The sequence below is a fragment of the Tachyglossus aculeatus genome, chromosome 4, assembly GCF_015852505.1.
Source record: "Tachyglossus aculeatus isolate mTacAcu1 chromosome 4, mTacAcu1.pri, whole genome shotgun sequence".
NCBI classification, from domain to species: Eukaryota; Metazoa; Chordata; class Mammalia; order Monotremata; family Tachyglossidae; genus Tachyglossus; species Tachyglossus aculeatus.
This window is the reverse complement of record NC_052069.1, coordinates 37,931,453-37,947,542: the sequence shown is the minus strand read 5'-3', so window position 1 is coordinate 37,947,542 and position 16,090 is coordinate 37,931,453. Positions and strand designations below refer to the sequence as shown.

At 47.5% G+C, this 16,090-nt stretch overlaps 1 protein-coding gene across 3 annotated transcripts in view; it reads left to right on the top strand.

The window, feature by feature from the left end:
- The window catches only part of MCOLN3 (mucolipin TRP cation channel 3), a 62,793-nt gene that overhangs the window by 12,515 nt on the left and 34,188 nt on the right, over window positions 1-16,090 (top strand). For 2 of the 3 annotated variants that reach the window (XM_038745383.1, XM_038745381.1), the window contains exons 2-3: window positions 4,456-4,685; window positions 8,649-8,816. In XM_038745383.1, the coding sequence (XP_038601311.1) occupies window positions 4,458-4,685; window positions 8,649-8,816 (396 nt within the window). In that variant the 5' untranslated portion in view covers window positions 4,456-4,457. Of the gene's footprint in view, window positions 1-2,536; window positions 2,619-4,455; window positions 4,686-8,648; window positions 8,817-16,090 lie in introns of those variants that run through there. The other variant, XM_038745382.1, reaches the window with a different exon arrangement.

Genomic DNA, 16,090 nt, shown 5'->3' with positions numbered 1-16,090 from the left:
CCCCTGGAGGCAGACGGGAGCGAATGCGGGCGGGCGCCCCCTGGAGGCAGGCGGGCGCTAATGCGGGCAGGCTGGCGGGCAGTCGGGCGACCCCTGGAGGCGGGAGGGTATGCGGGCTGTCGGGCGCCCCCTGGCGGCAGGCGGGCATGCAGGCGTGCGGGCGGTCGGGCGCTCCCTGGAGGCATGCGGGCGGGCGGGCGCCCCCTGGAGGCGGGCAGCCAGGTAACGGGCAGGTGGTCGGGCGCCCCTGGAGGCAGGCGGGCGCGAATGCGGGCAGGCCGGCGGGCAGTCGGGCGCCCCCTGGGGGCGGGCATGCGGGCATGCTGGCGGGCAGTCGGGCGCCCCCTGGGGGCGGGCATGCGGGCAGGCGTGCGGGCGGTCGGGCGCTTCCTGGAGACATGCGGGCAGGCAGGTAGCGGGTAAGTGGTCGGGCGCCCCCTGGAGGCAGGCGGGCGCGAATGCTGGCAGGCGGGCGGGTAGTCGGGCGCCCCCTGGGGGCGGGCGGGCGGTCGGGCGGTCCCTGGAGGCATGCGGGCAGGCAGGTAGCGGGCAGGTGGTCGGGCGCCCCCTGGAGGCAGCGGGCGCGAATGCGGGCATGCGGGCAGGCATGCTGGCGGTCGGGTGCTCCCTGCAGGCATGCGGGCGGGCGGGCGCCCCCTGGAGGCGGGCGGGCAGCTACGCGGGCAGGCGGGCGGGCGCCCCCTGGAGGCGGGGGGGGAGGACGGGCGGTCGGGCGCCCTCTGGCGGCAGGTGGGCGGGTATGCGGGCAGGGGAGGACAGTCGGGCGCCCCCTGGAGGCGGGCGAGTATGCGTGCAGGCGGTGGTGCGGGCGCCCCCTGGCGGCGGTGGGTCGGTGTGCGGGGGGGGGGCGTGTTGATCCCGCCCGCCTGGGTCCCCTGCCCGGCGGCCCGCAGGAGACACAACCGGCCCGGACCAAGCCACAGGGCCCCGCAACGCCGCTTCCCATTGGCTGCACGCAGGAACCTGGGGTGGGCCTTGCTTCTATGATAACAATTAGAGCAAGAATCATTCTCATCATCTTCATCATCATCAATCGTATTTATTGAGCGCTTACTGTGTGCAGAGCACTGTACTAAGCGCTTGGGAAGGACAAGTTGGCAACATATAGAGACAGTCCCTACCCAACAGTGGGCTCACAGTCTAAAAGGGGGAGACAGACAACAAAACCAAACATACTAACAAAATAAAATAAATAGAATAGATATGTACAAGTAAAATAAATAAGTAGAGTAACAAATACGTACAAACATATATACATATATACAGGTGTTGTGGGGAAGGGAGGGAGGTAAGATGGGGGGATGGAGAGGGGGACGAGGGGAAGAGGAAGGAAGGGGCTCCCACATGGGACTCACAGTCTTAATCCCCATTCTCCCATCTGCTAAGCGCTCACTAAGTGCCAAGCACCGTGCTAAGCGCTGGGGTGGGTCCAAGCTCATTGCGTTGGACACAGCCCCCTGGTCCCATCATGTGGGAAGCAGCGTGGCTCAGTGGAAAGAGCCCGGGCTTTGGAGTCAGAGATCATGGGTTCGAATCCCGGCTCCTCCACTCGTCAGCTGGGTGGCTTTGGGCAAGTCATTCAACTTCTCTGGGCCTCAGTTCCCTCATCTGGAAAATGGGGGTTAAGACTGTAAGCCCCACGTGGGGACAACCTGATCACCTTGTAAACTCCCCAGCGCTTAGAACAGTGCTTTGCACATAGTAAGCGCTTAATAAATGCCATTATTCTTATTATTATGTGGGAAGCAGCGTGGGTCAGGGGAAAGAGCCCGGGCTTTGGAGGCAGAGGTCATGGGTTCGAATCCCGACTCTGCCAGTTGTCAGGCTGTGTGACTTTGGGCAAGTCACTTCACTTCTCCTTCAAGGCCCTACTGAGAGCTCACCTCCTCCAGGAGGCCTTCCCAGACTGAGCCCCTTCCTTCCTCTCCTCCTCTTCCCCCTCTCCATCCCCCTCATCTTACCTCCTTCCCTACCCCACACCACCTGTATATATGTTTGTACATATTTATTACTCTATTTATTTTACTTGTACATATCTAATCTATTTTATTTTGTTAGTATGTTTGGTTTTGTTCTCTGTCTCCCCCTTTTAGACTGTGAGCCCACTGTTGGGTAGGGACTGTCTCTTTATGTTGCCAACTTGTACTTCCCGAGCGCTTAGTACAGTGCTCTGCACACAGTAAGTGCTCAATAAATACGATTGATTGATTTTCTGTGCCTCAGTTACCTCGCCTGTAAAATGGGGGTGAAGACTGTGAGTCCCACGTGGGACAACCTGATCACCTTGTAACATCTCCAGCGCTTAGAACAGTGCTTTGCACATAGTAAGCACTTAATAAATGCCATCATTATTATTATTATGTGGGGCTCACAGTCTCCATCCCCATTTTACAGATGAGGCAACTGAGACACAGAGAAGTCCAAAGTCACACAGCAGATAAGGAGATTAGAATTCGGTTTTACGGGACTTGGAGGCTTTTAATGTGACAGCGTTGCAAAGTAGCTGCTTTTTGTCAAGCCTTTCAGTGGGAAGAGGAAAGTGAGCTTCACCGTCTTGGGATTTGAGGGGGTGTTGCAGTGTGTACCTGATGTCGACAGTAAGTGTGGCATTTGTTAAGTCTTGTGTGCCAAGCCTTGTCCTAAACGCTGGGGTAGATACCAGGTATTGAGGTTGGACCCAGCCCTCCCTCCGCCCCACACGGGACGCACAATCTAAGGGAGAGGAGGACTGGATATTTTAATTTTAGAATCACCAGTTTAGGAAGGGGAAAATATCGATTTGCTAAATGCTAAACTAAGGTGACTTTTTCGGGAGAGAGGAATGATAAACTGAAAGCACAAAGTCAGCTGAGTAGGGAAAGGTGGACTTGGAACAGCGTGAAAAGTTGATCCCTTTTCTCTCCAGTAACTTAAGTGGTTCAAACTTGCTTGTACCGCCTACTTAAGAATGATTCTTATTTTGACCATCCATTACAGTTCTCAGAAATCACGTAAGGTTTCTTATTTATTTAGAAATGTTATGCTATTTTAGCAATGTTATTTTAGCAATTATTTTTGCATTGCAAGAATGTCCCTTAATTTAGGACTTCATTCAACCTTTCTTTGTGGTAAGCTTTCTGCCCATCCATTCTCTTTCTCTGTCTGTGTCTCTCTCCCTCTCGCCTCTTTCCAAACCCTCCGAGGCTATGAGAAGGATCACGTGGAAGAATTCCGTGTGATCTAAACTGAGTATGAGAAAACTGAGCTGATTCTGTTAATATTATTAATGATCATATTTATTGAGTGCTTACTGTGTGCAAAGCACTGTACTAAGCACTTGATTCTAGACAGAGGAAAAACTGTGTAGTTTTTTTTTCAGATAAAGATCAATATTTTCCTCTGCAAAATATGGAGCCACGGAAGCAAAGTACTCCAAAAGTGACAATGTGATCAGTAAAACACAAGCTTCTCACTTTTCCCCTTGTGAGGTCGTCGTAGTAATTGTAAGTGCTTATTGTGCACGGAGCAACGTGCTAAACGCTGGGGAAGGATACGCAGATGGGAATTTAGACACCGTCCTTATACTGCATGAATTTGAGGTCTGGCAAATGTTCATCTTAGTTTCCTCTCACTGAAATGGAAAAAGCCTGAGTCTCCCTGTGTAGGTTGTGAGAGCGAGCTCCTGGACGGCTCACAGTCTGCAAGGGTAAGTTCATTCATTCGTATTTATTGAATGCTTATTGTATGCAGAGCACTGTACTAAGTGATTAAGTGCTTAGGTTCATCTGCTCATTCCATTTTAGTAGCAGGAAACTAAGCTATACAATTTTCGGTCCTCAGATCCATGCCGTGAAAACTGGGGTTTGAATTTAGAGGTCTTACCGTTTTGGCCACACTCTTCTGTGCACTATGGACTCTGCCCTATTCTAGCTTATAAATTCCTTGTAGTCCAAAGATCATTCTGATGTAGCGGAGAGTCCTGGCATTTGATAATTTTAAGTTTTTATTCTGTTTGCCCAGTGTAGGCCATTTAGTAGTGATATTAGTGGGTATCCTCTTTTTCAATTTTGTTACCAAGTAGCAATCTTTACTAAATGTGTTGTTTTTTTTTTAAAAAAAAAACAAAAAACACCCAGAAGGACCTGCGTTCTAATTCTGGTTCCTCCAATTGTCCGTTGTGTGACCTTGAACAAGTCTCATAACCGCCTCAGTTACTTTATCTGTAAAATGGGGATTCAGACTGTGAGCCCTATGTGGGCAGGAACTGTGTCCAATATAATTATCTCATACCGCCCCGGGGTTTAGTACCATGTCTAGCATAGAGTAAGCGCTTAACAGATACCATGAAAAAGGTTCAAGAAATGACTTTCAACAACAAAGTTTTTGACAGTTTGCAAGGAAATGGAGAAGACTCTTTCTTTTGCCCACTAGGCATAATGGAAACTTTCTTTTCAGAAATGGAAAATCCTGAAATAGTTGTAAGTAGTTGCAGCTCTCATGAAGATGAGAAATTCAACCGCTACAGACAAAGTATCTCAATATCTCAGGAGCTGCTCCTGGAAGACCAGATGAAAAGAAAGCTCAAATTTTTTTTCATGAATCCTTGTGAAAAATTTGGAGCTCGTGGTCGAAAACCATGGAAACTTGGAATACAGATTTTTAAAATAGCGATGGTTACAATCCAGGTAAGCCTTTCTTTACACGAATACCCTCTTGTCCTCTCTAAATAGAGGGCAGGGATCAAAAAAGCTAGTTTCAGCTGCACCTAAAAAATGAAAATGTAATGAAGGTTAAACAACTCTCTCAGAAGCTAGACAAGATAGACTTTGTTTTCTGGATTTTACTTTCCCCATATCATTCACGAAGATTTTTTAGCAGAAAAATCTTTGTCCAAAATATTAATTTGACAAGTGTTTTTCATCATCAATCGTATTTACTGAGCGCTTACTGTGTGCAGAGCACTGTACTAAGCGCTTGGGAAGTACAAGTTGGCAACATATAGAGACAGTCCCTACCCAACAGTGGGCTCACAGTTTTATTTATTTATTTATTTATTTATTTTATTTATTTATTATTGTTTTTATTGAGGGAAGGTTTCTAAAGACCACATTGACCGGAATTCTGGGCTGGAGAAAGGATGTAAGCGAAAGGTTGGCAGAGCCAGAGATGAGACTGAGGTACAGAGGTACAGGTGGGACAAGTTGGGTTCAGTCAATCAATGAGTCACATTTATTGAGCGCTTACTGTGTGCAGCACACTGTACTAAGCGCTTGGGAAAGTACACCCGAACACTATAACAGGCACTCTCCCTGTCCTTAATGAGCTTACATTCTAGCCGGGGAGATAGACATTAATATAAATAAATAAATTATGGATATGTGCATAAGTGCAAGTGGGTTGTAGTGAGAGAGGAGATTATATAGGAAAACCTGTTTGCAGTAAACACGGATACTGTCATTTTGTCCTTACGCTGACATTTTCCTCTTTTATTAAACAAGGGTTATATACTTTGTTTTTACACACTTCCGATTTCACTTAGCCCTAGGGGAAGCAGCATTGCCTGCTTGATAGAGCACGGTTCTGGGAGTAAGAAGGAACCGGGTTCTAATCCCAGCTCCAGCATTTGTCTGCTGTGTGACCTCGGGCAAGTCACTGCCCTTCTCTATGCCACAGTTACCTTGTCTGGAAAATAGGAATTAAGACTGTGAGCACTGTGTGGGACATTGACTGTGTCCAGCTGGATTTGCTTGTATCTATCCCAGTGCTTAGTACAGTGCCTGGCACATAGTAAGTGCTTAGCAAATACCAAAAAGCCCCCAAACAATCAAACAAAAAAAAAAAAACAGTGCTCAATTCAACACAGCCTTCACTGTTGGGAATACGATACCATTTCCACCCAATGGTGGTTTGTCGGTCAGTCAGTCAATCATATTTACTGACCACTTAACTGTGTGCAGAGCTCTGTACAAAGCACTTGGGAGAGTACCATACAACAATAGACACATTCCCTGCCCACAATGAGCTTATAGTCTACAGGGGGAGACAGATATTAATATAAATAAATAAATTACAGATATGTACATAAGTGCTCGGGGGGCAATAAATAAAGGGAGCAAGTCAGGGTGACATAGAAGGGAGCAGGAGAAGATTCATTCATTCAGTCGTATTTATTGAGCTCTTACTGTGTGCAGAGCACTGAACTAAGCGCTCTGCAAGTTGGCACTGTACAAGTCGGCAATATATAGAGAAGGTCCCTACTCAACAGCAGGCTCACAGTCTAGGAGGGGGAAACAGACAACAAAACAAAACATGTAGACAGGTGTCCAGATCGTCAGAACAAATAGAATTAAAGCTATATGCACATCATTAACAAAATAAATAGAATAGTAAATATGTACAAGTAAAATAAATAGAGTAATAAATCTGTACAAATATATACAAGTGCTGTGGGGAGGGGAAGGAGGTAGGGCAGGGGGGCGATGGGGAGGAGGAGAGGAGAAAGGGGGCTCAGTCTGGGAAGGCCTCCTGGAGGAGGTGAGGTGTCAGTAGGGCTTTGAAGGGAGGCCTTCTAAGCGCTGGGGTAAATACAAGGCAATCAGGTTGTCCCATGTGGGGCGCAGAGTCTTAATCCCATTTTCCAGGTGAGGTAACCGAGGCCCAGAGAAGTAATGCGACTTGCCCAAGGTCACACAGCAGACAAGTGGCGGTGCCGGGATTAGAACCCCGGTCCTCTGTCTCTCAAGCCCGGACTCTTTCCACTGAGCCATGCTGCATCATCTGTGCATTTCGAACTGTGACCTTTGGACATTTGATATTTGCCCCACCCCCAATCCCGCAGCACTTCCTTACCTATCTTTAAATTATACCTTATAAATTACTTATTCTTATATTAATGTCTCCCCCTCTAAACTGTAAAAGCTTGTTCTGGGCAGGGAACGTGTGCTAATTGAGAAACAGCTTGGGAGTCAGAATGTCAGGGGTTCTAAATCCCAGTTCCGCCACTTGTCTGCTGTGTGACCTTGGGCAAGTCACTTGACTTCTTTGGGCCTCAGTTGCCTCATCTGTAAAATGGGGATTGAGACTGCAAGCACCACATGGGACAGGGACTGTGTTCAACCCGATTTGTTCAGATCCACATCAGCTCTAAGTACAGTGTCTGGCAGAGTAAGCACTTAAGTACCACAATTATTATTATTAATTCTGTTTCACTGTACTCTCCCAAGTGCTTAGTAGAGTTCTCTACACAAAGTAAATGATTAATAAATATTCTCTATTGATTGGCCCAGTCATGGGCTAGTTCTGGCCAGCCCATCAATCAATTATACTTATCGAGTGCATACTATGTGCAGAGCACTGTACTAAGAGAAGCAGAGTGGCTCAGTGGAAAGAGCACGGGCTTTGGAGTCCGAGGTCATGGGTTCATATCCCGGCTCTGCCAGTTGCCAGCTGTGTGACTTTGGGAAAGTCACTTCACTTCTCTGGGCCTCAGTTCCCTCATCTGTAAAATGGGGATGAAGACTGTGAGCCCCCCGTGGGACAACCTGCTCACCTTGTAACCTCCCCAGCGCCTAGAACAGTGCTTTGCACACAGTAAGCACTTAATAAATGCTGTCATTATTATTATTATTACTAAGTGCCTGGGAGAGTACAGGGCAACAGTATTGGTAGATATGTTCCCTCCCCACAATGAGTTTTACAGTCTAGAGGAGGAGACAGACATTAATTCAAAGAAATTACAGATATGTACGTAAGAGGTGTAGGGCTGAGGTGTGGGGTGAAAAGAGTGCAAATTCAAGTGCAAGGGTGACACATGAAAGTGTGGGAGAAGAGGAAGTGAGGGCTCAGGTCATTCACTCTTTCATTTTATTGTATTCATTGAGCGCTTACTGTGTGCAAAGCATTGTACTAAACACTTGGGAGAGTACAATATATCAACAGACACATGACACTGCCCACAATGAGCTCACAGTCTAGAGGGGGAGGCAGACATTAATATATTTAAATAAATCAATAGATAAGTAAATTACAGATATATACATATGTGCTGTGGGGATGGGAGGGAGGATCAGTCAATCAATCATATTTATTGAGCACTTACTGTGTGCAGAGCACTGTACTAAGCGCTTGGGAAGTACAAGCTGGCAACATATAGAGACAGTCCCTACCCAACAGTGGGCAGGATGAATGAAGGAGCAAATGAGAGTGGTGTAGAAGGGAGTGGGAGAAGAGGAGAGGGCTCAGTCAGGGAAGACTTTTAATAAGGCCATCCAACCCACCCCACCCTCTTCACAGGTGCCATCCAGGACACTGTCCCTGGTTGCCCTTCCCTCTGTCCGGGCCAGCATTGGCCTGGGACGCATTGGATTCCAAGATACGGCCATGTCCAGTGAGGTTGTTCAGTGACCAGGTTTGTTAGGATGACAAAACTCATAGATCACCTCGGGGATTTCCTGACACGTCTCGGTTTCGAAAGTTGATCGCAGAAATAAACACGAGCCCACCGATTAGCCTTTTTGATAGTACTACCTTCCTTGAAGTGGATTCTGTTTTGGGGGTGTTAATTTCTGCTTGGTAGCTAGAAAAAAGAATCATAGCAAAATGACTTGTGTTCCTCTTTCTTTCCTTTTTTCTTCCTCATGTCTTTCCAGTTGGTCTTTTTTGGGCTAAGTAACCAGATGGTGGTTGCTTTCAAGGAAGAGAACACTATAACATTTAAACACCTCTTCTTGAAAGGCTATACAGATGGCATGGATGACACCTATGCAGTCTACACACAAACAGATGTATATGACCAGATCTTCTTTGCAATCCACCAGGTGAGTGTAGAACTTTCTTTATAGAGGGGCTAGACCAGGGATCTAGTCCCTGTTATACAGCACTTAGGCACATATCTCTAACATTTATATTAATGTCTGCTCCTCTAGCCTATAAGCTCCTTGTGGGCAGGGAATGGGTCTACCGACTCTGTAACTCTCCCAAGCGCTCAGTACAGTGTTCAGTAACCCCTCAATAAATGCCTCTGATTGATTGATGGGGTGGTGAAGCTTCGTGAGTTACATAGCTGCAAACCAAAGACACGATGTGGCTGAGAGCCGCTTGGATTGAAAAATTTCTTCTAATTAGAATGGTGTACAGGGGTTCATGAGGAGGAGAGAATGCTGTTGTCCAGGTGTTCCTGGGCCTGGGGGAAGAAAGGTGGTGCACAAGTTTTTTTTTATTTTATGGCATTTGTTAAGTGCTTACTGTGTGCCAAGCATTGTTCTAAGCACTGTGGTAGATACAAACTCATCATGTTGGACTCAGTCCACATCCCAACTGGGGCTCATAGTCTTAATCCCCATTTTACAGATGAGGTACCTGAGGCCCAGATAAGTGAAGCGACTAGCCCAAGGTCACCCAGCATCAGACAATGGCAGAGCTGGGATTTATTCAGTCATATTTACTGCATGCTTACTGTGTATAGAGCACTGTACTAAGCACTTGGGAGAGTATGATATAACAATAAACAGATAAATTCCCTGCCCACAGTGAGCTTACAGTCTAGGGATTAGAACCCAAGTCCTTCGGCTGAGTTCTAATAATAATAATTCTGGTATTTGTTAAGCACTTACTGTGTGCCAAGCCCTGTACTAAGCACTGGGATGGATACATGCACATCGGGTTGGACACAGTCCCTGTCCCACATGGGGCTCACAGTCTCAATCCTCATGAAACTGAGGCACAGAGAAGCGGAGTGACTTGCCCAAGCTCACACAGCAGACAAGTGGCGGAGCTGAAATTAGAACCCGTGACTTTCTAACTCTCAAGCCTGTGCTCTATCCACTATGCCATGCTGCTTCCCCTAGAGCACTGCCTTTCTGAGGGGTGGGAAGGTGAGGGAGGGGGATAAAAAAAAGTGTCTGGGGAGTTGAGGAGGAGGTGTGGGAACCCTCTACCATGGCCTCTGTCCAGCCTGGGCTGGTGTGATTGGCACCACCTAAAACACTGGAGCAGCAGCAAACTCTGCAACCCACAGCTAACCCTAAACTCTGATCACATTAGTACAGTGCTCTGCACACAGTAAGCGCTCAATAAATACGATTGAATGAATGAAAGGGGCCCTAGAACTGAGCCTTGAGGGACTTTCTCAGGGGGTGGCAGGTAGAGGAGGAACTCGTGAAAGAAACTCAGAATGAGCAGCCAGAGATTCTATTTATCAGTCACATTGATTGAGTGCTTACCATGTGCCGAGCACTGTACTAAGCCTTGGGGAGAGTACACATCCCTTGCCCACAACAAAAGCAGCGTGTCTTAGTGGCAAGAGCACGGGCTTGGGAGTAGGAAGACGTGGGTTCTAATCCTGGCTCTACCATTTCTCTGCTGGGTGACCTTGGGCGAGCCACTTACCTTCTCTGTGCCTCAGTTACCTCATCTGTAAAATGGGGATTAAGACTGTGAGCCCCATCCCCTTCCCACAGCACCTGGCACCTGTATATATGTATATATGTTTGTACGTATTTATTACTCTATTTTATTTGAACATATTTATTCTATTTATTTTATTTTGTTAATATGTTTTGTTCTCTGTCTCCCCCTTCTAGACTGTGAGCCCACTGTTGGGTAGGGACCGTCTCTATATGTTGCCAACTTGTACTTCCCAAGTGCTTAGTACAGTGCTCTGCACACAGTAAGCGCTCAATAAATACGATTGATTGAATGAATGAATGAATGTGGGACAACCTGATTACCTTGTATCTACCCCAGCACTTAGAACAGTGCTTGGCACATAGTAAACACTTAGCAAATACCATTATCATTATTATTACTTCACTTCTCTGGGCCTCAGTTGCCTCTTCTGTAAAATGGGGTTTGGCACTGTGAACCCCATGTGAGATAGGGACTGTGTCCGAACTGATAAACTTGTGTCTACCTCTGCGGTTAGTAAACTGCCTGGCACATAGTAAGCGCTTAACAAATACCACAATTATTATTCTGCATGACATTGGAGGAGAGCAGCATGTGACAAGTGACCTAATGTATGACCACCCTGGACTAGGCCAGAGTAGTCAGTCGGTTTAGGTGTCATTCCAAATCCCTCCCTCTAGAACTGCTTTATTTGGTTTTACGTTTCTTGAATGGAAATAAATGGGCTAGAAACTGAGACCCTGTGTCTCAGTGGGGAAGAAATACTCAAGACTTAAAGGGATTAAATATAGGGTTTAACAGAGCAAAGTTAGGGTCTAAATATTAAGTTACAGCCATGACTCCGCTATGACTAAGTTCTTGTTTGGAAATTTAACAAATAATGAAGGGATTTATGTTGTAGAAATGAACTTTGAGACTCTTTTGCATTTGACAAGTCTACTGTTACAAAGTTGGACCCTCATCAAATTGCCAGGAATAATCCAGTGATTTAAACTACCTCAAGGAATGTAGACTTGAAACTTTATTCATATCATTGGTTTTTTTAATGTGTGAAGCAATGGTGTGTGGAAGAGCCCCACCGCCTCTTACTCTGCTAACCTATCTTGGAAAAAAATCCTCAACACCTAATTGTCCCACTGCATTCACAGTGGAGCCCATGTTTATAAGCACTCAGTACAGTGCTCTGCACACAGTAAGCGCTCAATAAATACGATTGAATGAATGGAATAAAAGAAGCATTTCAATTTTATCATTAAATATCATTCCAATGAACATTGCATAGACAATGTGTTTACGTGGTATCTGAATAACAACAAGGTAATAAGAATTATATAATATAGCAATATAATAACAATATATTAGTATAATAATTACTCTGTGCCAAGCATGGGGCTCCTAGTTTAAGTAGGGGGAGGGGGAGGAGAGGGAAACAGGTATTTCATCCCTGTGCCTCTGATCCCATTTCTTTGCAGTTTATCAAAACAGTTGCCCCCGTACCTTCTTCCCTTTGTGACTGCCGTTCAACTGTTCACTTTCCAATGGCATCTTCTCCACTACTTTGAAACATGCTCACGTCTCCCCTGTCCTAAAAAGTCCTTCCCTTGATCCCCTGGCTCCCTCCAGTAATTGCCCCATTTCCTTCCTACCTTTCCTCTCTAAACTCTTCGAACGAGTTGTGTACACTTGCTACCTCTACGTCTCTTCAATCTCCTCCAATCTGGTTTCTGCCATCTTCACTCTGTGGAAACTGCCCTCTCTGTTTGCCAAACCCAGTGGCCTATACCCTATTCTAATCCTCTTCGACACTGTGGACCACGCCATTCTCCTTGAAACAATATCTAATCTTGGATTCCCTGGCACGCATTGTCCTCTCCTGGTTCTCCTATTCATTCATTCAAACATATTTATTGAGCGTTTACTGTGTGCAGAGCACTGAACTAAGCGCTTGGGAAGTACAAGTTGGCAACATATAGAGACAGTCCCTACCCAACAGTCTAGAAGGGGGAGACAGACAAGAAAACAAAACATGTAGACAGGTGTCAAAATCATTAACAAAATGAATAGAATAGTAAATATGTACAAAGAAAATAAATAGAAATTCTCCAGCCGCTCATTCTCAGTTTCTTTCACGAGTTCCTCCTCTACCTGCTACCCCCTGAGAAAGTCCCTCAAGGCTCAGTTCTAGGCCCCCTTTCATTCATTCAATCATATTTATTGAGCACTTACTGTGTGCAGAGCACTGTACTAAGCACTTGTTAAGTAAAAGTTGGCAACATCTAGAGACGGTCCCTACCCAACAACGGGCTCACAGTCTAAAGAGGGGAGACAGACAACAAAACAAAACATGTGGACAGGTGTCAAGTTATAGAAATAAAGCTAGAAGCACATCGTTAACAAAATAAATAGAATAGTAAATATGTACAAGTAAAACAAAAAGAGTAATAAGTCTGTACAAACATATATACAGGTGCTGTGGGGAGGGGAAGGAGGTAGGATGTGGGGAAGGGGAGGAGGAGAGGAAAAAGGGGGCTCAGTCTGGGCCCCTTCTATTCTTCATCTACATTCTCTCCCTTGGAAAACTCATTCACTCCCATGGCTTCAACTACCCTTTCTATCTCTGTAGACGGCTCTCCTTCTCTGCAGTCTCACATTTCTTCCTGCATTCAGGACATCACTGCCTGTATTTCCTGCTGACCCCTCCAACTAAACATGTCTTAAACAGAACTCCTTATCCTTCCACCCAAACTCTGTCCTCCCCCTGACTTTCCCATCTCAATTGTGGTAGTTAAATGCTTACTGGATGACAAGCACTCTACTAAGCACTGGGGCAGTTGCAAGAAAATCTTCAGTTGTTGCCCCACCTCTTCCATATCAAACAAAAACTCCTCACCATTGGCTTTAAAGTCCTTCATCACCTTGCCCCTCCTACCTCTCCTTGCTTCTCTCCTTCTACAACCCAGCCCGCACATTTGGCTCCGCTACGGCTAACCTTCTCACTATGCCTGGATCTCTCCTGTCTCGCCACTGACCCGTAGCCCACGTCCTGCCTCTGGCCTGGGACACCCTCCCTCCTCAAATCCGCCAGACAGTTACTCTCTCCCTCCTTCAAAGCCTTATTGAAGGCACATCTCCTCCAGGAGGCCTTCCCAGACTAAGCCCCACTTTTCCTCATCTCCCCCTCCCTTCTGCGTTGCCCTGACTTGCTCCCTTTGCTCTCCCCCAACTCCCAGCCCCACAGCACTTATGTCCATACCTGTAATTTTATTTGTCTGTCTCCCTGCCTCTAGGCTGTAGGCTCATTGTGCAAAGGGAATGTCACTTTATTATTGTACTGTACTTTCCCAAGCACTTAGTAAAGTGAATGAATGAATGAATGAGTGAATGAATGAAAATGAGGTCTCACATGGGGCTCACAGTCTAAAGTAGGAAGGAGAAGAGGAATTGTAAAACAGCACCACTATTCTCCCACTATTCACAAGCCCATAACCTTGGCATTATTCTCCACTCATCTCTCTCATTCAAATATGTCCAAGACTGAACTCCTTGTCTTCCCTCCCAAACCCTGCCCTCTCCCTGACTTTCCCATCGCTGTTGACGGCACTACCATCCTTCCCGTCTCACAAGCCCGCAACCTTGGTGTCATCCTCGACTCCGCTCTCTTGTTCACCCCTCACATGCAACCCGTCACCGAAACCTTCCGGTCTCACCTTGGCAACATCGCCAAGATCCGCCCTTTCCTCTCCATCCAAACCGCTACCCTGCTCTTTCAGTCTCTCATCCTATCCTGACTGGATTACTGCATCAGCCTCCTCTCTGATTTCCCATCCTCCTGTCTCTCCCCACTTCAATCTGTACTTCACGCTCCTGCCTGGATTGTCTTTGTGCAGAAACGCTCTGGGCATGTTACTCCCCTCCTCGAAAATCTCCAGTGGCTACCAATCAACCTACACATCAGGCAAAAACTCCTCACCCTCGGCTTCAAGGCTGTCCATCACCTCACCCCCTCCTACCTCACCTCCCTTCTTTCCTTCTCCAGCCCAGCCCGCCCCCTCCACTCCTCTGCCACTAACCTCCTCACTGTGCCTCATTCTCGCCTGTCCCGCCGTCGACCCCACTCCTGGTACCTCTTCCTCCCTTCAAGGCCCTACTGAGAGCTCATCTCCTCCAGGAGGCCTTCCCAGACTGAGCCCCTTCCTTCCTCTCCCCCTCATCCCCCTCTCCATCCCCCGCATTTTACCTCCTTCCCTTCCCCACAGCACCTGTATATATGTATATATGTTTGTACATATTGATTACTCTATTTATTTTACTTGTACCTATCTATTCTATTTTATTTTGTTAGTATGTTTGCTTTTGTTCTCTCGCACCCTTCCCCCTCCCTCCCCTCCCTCGACAGCTGATGCCAAGTGTGGCCTCTGGAACCCCCGCTCCATTTTAAGTAAGATCCCTTTCATCCTGGACCTTTTCCTTTCCAGTTCTCTACTCCTCCTCGCCCTAACTGAAACATGGCTGTCGCCGGACGACACGGTCTCTTCTGCTGCTCTCTGCAGTGCAGGCCTCTTCTTCTCCCACTCCCCCAGACTCACCGGAAAAGGAGGAGGTGTCAGTTTCCTTCTCGCCCCCCAATGTCGCTTTCGCACTATCCCTCCTCCCCCTTCCCTTCCCTTCCCTTCCTTTGAAGCCCACATTATTCGCCTCTACCACCCCCTCCAGATTCTTGTAGCCGTCATCTACCGCCCTCTGGGCCCCACTTCCAACTTCTTTAACGACTTTGACCCCTTCCTCACCTTCCTTCTCTCCTTCTCCATGCCCACTCTGATCCTCGGAGACTTCAATATCCACGTGGATATCCCTAACGACTCCTCTGCCGCCCGCCTTCTATCTCTCCTTGACGCTGCCAACCTCTTCCTCCACCCCACCTCACCCACTCACCAACTTGGTCATACCCTCGACCTCATCATCTCCTACCGCTGCACTGTGTCCACCCTCACCAACTCTGTGATCCCTCTCTCTGATCATAATCTTCTCACCTGCCTCCTCACTCACACTCCTTTCCCCTGTAAATCCGTATTACTCCCTCACAGAGATCTCCGCTCTCTGGACCCCACCCATCTTTCGGAGCGCCTCACACCCCACCTCGCCGCCCTCTCCTCTCTACCCAGTCTTGATGATCAGATTACTGCTCTCAACTCTACCCTTTCTACTCAGCTAGACTCGCTCGCTCCCCTTTCCCTTCGCCGCTCTCGCACCACTAACCCACAGCCCTGGATCACTGCCACTGTCCGCCTCCTTCGCTCTTATGCTCGAGCTGCCAAACGCTGCTGGCGAAAGTCTAAACACCATGCCAACCTCGTTCACTTCAAGTTTATCCTTTCCTGCCTTAACTCAGCCCTCTCTTCTGCCAGACAAAACTATTTCTCCTCCCTTATTGACACCCATGCCCATCACCCCCGCCAGCTCTTCCGTACATTCAACTCCCTTCTCAGGCCCCCGGTTCCTCCCCCTCCTCCTTCCCTCACCCCCAACGACCTGGCCTCCTACTTCATTAACAAAATTAAATCCATCAGGTCCGACCTCCCCAAAGTCTCTTCCCCCCTTTCTCCAACCCCCCGGCTCTCAACACTCTCTGCTACTCTCCCATCCTTCCCAGCGGTATCCTCAGAGGAACTCTCCTCCCTCCTCTCAA